The sequence below is a fragment of the Octopus bimaculoides genome, chromosome 16 (genome assembly GCF_001194135.2).
Source record: "Octopus bimaculoides isolate UCB-OBI-ISO-001 chromosome 16, ASM119413v2, whole genome shotgun sequence".
Lineage (NCBI taxonomy): Eukaryota > Metazoa > Mollusca > Cephalopoda > Octopoda > Octopodidae > Octopus > Octopus bimaculoides.
The window spans coordinates 22,608,656-22,614,521 of NC_068996.1; the positions used below are offsets into that span (position 1 = coordinate 22,608,656).

Consider the following 5,866-nt stretch of genomic DNA (forward strand, 5'->3'; position numbering starts at 1 on the left):
TATATATATATATATATATTAATGTTTGTGTGAAAGTGTGTGGCTTAGTGGTTAGAGTATTCAGCTCACAATTGTAAGGTTGTTAGTTCAATTCCTAGTGACACGTTGTGTCCTTGAGAAAGGCACTTTATTTCACAATTGCTCCAGTCTACTCAGCTAGCAAAAATGAGTAGTACCTGTATTTCAAAGGGGTAGCCATGTCACATTCTGTGTCATGCTGAATCTCCTCATGAACTACGTTAAGGGTACACGTGTCTGTGGAGTGCTCAGCCACATGCATGTTAATTTCATGAGCAGGCTGTTCAGTTGACCAGATCAACTGGAACCCTTGCCGTAACCAACAAAGTGCCATTGATTGACTGTTTGTTCAGTTTTACTAAAAGCAATTTTATATTAATCTGATGGGTTACTCTATACTTTTGTAGACTACAAATTTATTATTCTTATGCAAGAATGTTGTTGACAGTGACTTTGAAGCTTTGGCCAAATAAGGCATCATCAGACTAATATATATGTGTGTGTGTGTGTGTGTGTGTGTGTGTGTGTGTGTGTGTGTGTGTGTGTGTGTGTGTATTTGTTTGTATGTATATATGCCTTTGTGTGTGTATTTATATCTGTATTTATTTCCCCCACCACAACACCCCTTAGTAACCAGTGCTGGTTTGTTTACATTCCCATAACTTAGCAATTCAAGAAAAGGTCCCATTAGAAAAAAGTACCAGACTGAAAAATATGAGTACTAGGATTGATTTGTTTGACTAAACCCTTCAAGGTTGTGCCCCGGCATGGCCACAGTCCAATGACTGAAACAAGTTGAAAAACGAGAGGTAAGATACACTTCAAGAGTGATTATTTTAAAAATCAACATTGAACCTGTAGGAAAATGTGATTGCTCTAAAAGAGCTCTAATTCTATGTGCATGCGTGGATGAATGTTCCAAAATGGCGTCTAGAACCAGGCATCACTACAAACCTTTTCAGAAGTGATATATAAATAATTGATTATTTATTGTGGAGATGTACTTGCATAGCAAGTGACCTGATCTGAGGTCGTGTGCTGGAACGAAAACAATTGCAGCATGGAAGGTGTTTATAAGCCATTTAAAATAACACACAAGAACCGTTAACTATAATATAACATTTAACTATAATATACCAAAATATTTTTGTCGCTTTGAGACCGCGACCTGTTCACTAATAAAATTCTGTGCTGCATCTGAGAAAGTAACAGTTAGTTCATGATATATATGTAAGTATGTATGTATGTGTGTATGTATGCATGTATGTCTGTATGTGCGTGATTATTTATTGTATTGATTATTATCAGTTGTTTGTATGTTTTAGTGGAAAATATATGATAAAGCCATGCCTAACTTTCTCTCACTCATGTATTTTGTGCTCCAAATCCATCTTTTTTGTTTCTGTTCTTGTTTATTTATATTTTTTCTTTTTTTTTTTAAATCTTTTTTCTTTTCCTCTTAATTGCAGTTATCTTCCATCTTTAAATGAAAAGAATTGTTCAGGCATTTATGATATATGTTATGAGGTTGTCTGGTCTACTTAGAGTATTGGGCTCACAATCATAAAGTTGTGGGTTCAGTTCCTTAGACTAAGAAACTGTTGTCTAAAGCAGGGGTTTTCAAACTTTTTGACTTGTGGACCCCTTTATATTTCAGGCTTTACCTTATAAACGCTTATGAAATTTATACATAAATATTTGCTTAAAATAACATATATTTTTACATTTATTTATTTAACAGTATTTAACAAATAGGTTTATTGTCAATTAAAAGATTTTGATTAAAAAACATATATAAAATCAAATTGCCCATAAAAAGTATTTGCTGTCTACGGACCCCCTGTGGTCCATGGACCACAGTTTGAAAACCCCTGGTCTAAAGGATATGGTTGTGTCCTTGAGCAAGATGCTTCATTTCACATTTTTCTCTTGTTTGCCCAGCTGAAAATGGGTACCAGCTTAGTACTTGTGTAGCTCTTTATCCTTCTAATTGCCACATTAAAGGATACAAGGACTGAGAGGATGTCTCTGCTTGCTTGAAACTACACAGGCACCTTAAACAATTAACGAAAGCATGGTACATGTTATCGAATCATGAGCAACAGCTATGGTTTTGTTTGTATATCTATCTCTATATAGATATATAAGTAGTGGAGGCGCAATGACCCAGTGGTTAGGGCAGCGGACTCGCGGTCATAGGATCGCGGTTTCGATTCCCAGACCAGGCGTTGTGAGTGTTTATTGAGCGAAAGCACCTAAAAGTTCCACGAGGCTCCTGCAGGGGATGGTGGCGAACCCTGCTGTACTCTTTCACCACAACTTTCTCTCACTCTTTCTTCCTGTTTCTGTTGTGCCTGTAATTCAAAGGGTCAGCCATGTCACACTGTGTCACGCTGAATATCCCCGAGAACTACGTTAAGGGTACACATGTCTGTGGAGTGCTCAGCCACTTGCACGTTAATTTCACGAGCTGGCTGTTCCGTTGATCGGATCAACTGGAACCCTCGATGTCGTAAGCGACGGAGTGCCAACACACACACAGATATATAAGTATTTGTATATATGTGTGTATTTATGCCCATATGCAAGAGATTAGCATGTGTGTATTTATAAGAATTATTTGTATAGTTGTATATTTCTGTGTATGTATGTATACCCAAAAAAAACAGAAAGAACTCCACTATTTTAGCATTTGATTAAAAGGGAAAAATTAATTTTTATGACAGAAAATGAAATTGTTTTTAGAGAGAGAAAATAGCAACTGTGCTGATTTGCCTAGTATATGTATGTGAACGAACTATTGAAAACTGTATTTCTATATACTCAATATGCTAGAAATAACTGTGAAGTCTCCCTACAATCACATCTTACCTTCTTTCAGTAAATCATATCTTACCTTCTTTCAGTGAAGATATCTTTGATTTTCAGTTGAAACGATCTTTAAAATGATCTCAAAAGTCTTATGAAACAAATTGCAAACTCACTGAAAACAAATGATAAATTAATACTAATGATGCACTAAAAAAATAAAATGAGTAATTTTAGTAACAAACTACAATTGATGAAGCAAATACTGACAGTAATATGGTCAACTGAAACCTTTGAAATAAGTGCCCCAGCATGGCCACAGCCTGTAAACCAAAACTAGTAAAAGAATGTATACAAACATAATGAAAGGTTTGCTCTAAGCATACCTTCTAAATGTTTCGAAACCTCTTGTTTTCTCAGGAAACAGTGAAACGCAAGATTGGAAAGTTTAAGAATATAAAAGTCCTTGGAATGAAGACTACAAGAATTAAGAAGATGAAACGGCCAGATCTAAGATAGAAAGTGAAGCTGCATACTCTGAAGAATGGAATCAGTTTTAGGTAGGATTCATCATGACAATGCATCATTGATTAAATATTTTTATGACAATGTAGCTGTGATCAATGACAACATGTCATGTCAGGTCAGGTATGAGTTTGGTCTTGTCTCAAGTGTGTGCATTTGGGTAGAATAAATCAGGATGGTTATTTTACTGATTAGGAAAATGCTAACAAACATTCTGGTATTTCCAATTAAAAAAGAAAAGTAATTTTAAAAAATTTAATTTTATAGCTTTTATTGTCTTTGCAGGTTCTGGTTAGGTTACTACAACTTATGTTCAGTTTGAATTCCTGTTAAAAAAATGTTTACAGAAGAGAGGAGTTCCAGTGGAATGCAGTGAGAGAGATTAAAAAAAAAAAAAGAATGAATGAACTGCCTAATAGGAGCAGGAGTAGGATTGAAAGAGAATTAGTAAGATGATAAGAAGTAGATAAGGTACATAATTTGTTAATTCAGTGGGGCAGAAAACATTAAGCTAATGACAGGGGGAAACAGGGGTACTGTACAAGTAAGGTTAGTGTGTTAGTAAACTTTGTTAATCAGATAGGCTAAAGAGGATAATGGTGGTGGTGGTGGTAGTGGTGGTGGTGGTGGTGGCGCTGATGCTGGTGATGAGATGAGGAGGAGTTGCTAATGTATATTTGTATATTTGTTTATGAACACAAACACACACACACACCATCCTCCTTATCATCATCTAATGTTTGTTTTCCATGCTGGCATGGGTTAGATGGTTTGACAGGAACTGACCAGCTGGGATGCTGTCCAGACTCCAATCGTCTGTTGTGGTATGGTTTCTACGGCTGAATGCCCTTACTAATGCCAACAACCTTACTGAGTGTGCTGCGTGTTTTATTATGTGCCACTGGCCTGGGTGCAGTTATGCAGCACCAGCATGATTACATTTTATGTGACACCAGCAAGAGTGCATTTTATGTGGGACCAACACCTGTAAAGGACAAGCCTGTATGTATGTACAGCAAATTACCACTTCCCTTGGTCCCTTGTCATTTCCTCAGTGAAGCCCAGCGTCCAAAGAACCCTTTTTACCACTTCATCCCACGTCTTCCTGAGTCTATCCCTTCCACAAGTTCCCTCAACAATAAGAGCTCAGCACTTCTTATGCTGCTGTATCCAACCTTACTAATATATTATAGGATAGGCTGTAGGCTAAAATGATATTACAAAATTATTATTAGTAACCAATAAGCTAATTCTACAATTTCTAGTGTTGCAAACATCACCATCACTGAGAAAGTTAATAAACTGATGATTATACTTGTGTGTGTGTGTGTGTGTGTGTATATATATATATGTATATATATATATATATATATATATATATATATATATATATATATATATATGCATGCATGGAAAATGGATGTTAAACAATGATGATGAGGATGGTATGATATATTTGTATATGTGTGTTTGTGTGTACACACACAAACATATACAGGGGTTGGACAAAATAATGGAAACACCTTAAAATTTAAAACAAATTAATTTTAATATGGGGTAGGCCCACCTTTGGCAGTAATTACAGCTTAAATTCTACGAGTTATGGACTCATATAAAGTTTGAATTATTTCCAAAGGAATTTTTGTCCATTCTTCAGCTAAAACAGTCCCCAGTTCTTGTAGTGATGATAGTGGAGGATATCGACTCCTTACTTGTTTTTCTAAAATGCAGCATAAATGTTCAATAATATTGAGATCTGGGGACTGTGGTGGCCAGATTCAGCTAGAATGTTCCTCGTGCCATTCAGTAACAACTTTATCTGTGTGAATTGGTGCATTATCATCCTGAAAGATTGCGTTGTCCTCCGGAAACAGTTCCACAACCATGGGATGAATTTGATCAAATAAAATGCTTAAATAGTCTTGAATATTAATTTTGCCATGAAGGGATATTATTGGGCCAGCGGATTTCCAAGACATAGCCCACCAGATCATCACAGATCCTCCTCCATGTTTAACAGTTGGAAGAAGGCAGTCTGGTTCAAATGCCTCTTTGGCTGTCTCCACATGTATACTCAGCTGGTGGTCGAAAATAAGGTAAAGGATGACTCATCCGAGAAAATAACATCCTTCCACTATTCTAGGGACCAGTTCTGTAGGTTTTTACTCCACTCTAAACACTTTGCAACATTTGTTTGTGAAAGTAGTGGATTTCTGATTGCAGCCCTCCCATGAAATCCAGCTTTGTGCAGCTCCCAGCAAACAGTTTTTGTGGAAACTGGGTTCTTGAGTTGGTCATTAAACTCTGCAGTAATTTTGGGAGCTGTACTTTTGTGATCTTTTCTAAATATTCGCGTAAGAGTCCAATGGTCCCTATCTGAAAGTTTGGTTTTCTTCTGGAGTTTTGTTTCAACGAGGAGGTTTATCCCTCTTTCTCAAAGGCTGTCATTACTTTCGAGACAGTACTTCTTGATATACCAAACATTTCAGCTGTTTTTGTTACGCTAGCGCCTGTC

General features: G+C 36.5%; 1 protein-coding gene across 1 annotated transcript in view; it reads left to right on the plus strand.

The window, feature by feature from the left end:
• Positions 1 to 5,866, plus strand: part of LOC106870287 (palmitoyltransferase ZDHHC5) — a 153,307-nt gene that overhangs the window by 138,391 nt on the left and 9,050 nt on the right. The window contains exon 10 of the mRNA XM_014916308.2: positions 3,247 to 3,386. Within this exon, the coding sequence (XP_014771794.1) occupies positions 3,247 to 3,345 (99 nt within the window). The 3' untranslated portion in view covers positions 3,346 to 3,386. The remainder of the gene's footprint in view (positions 1 to 3,246; positions 3,387 to 5,866) is intronic.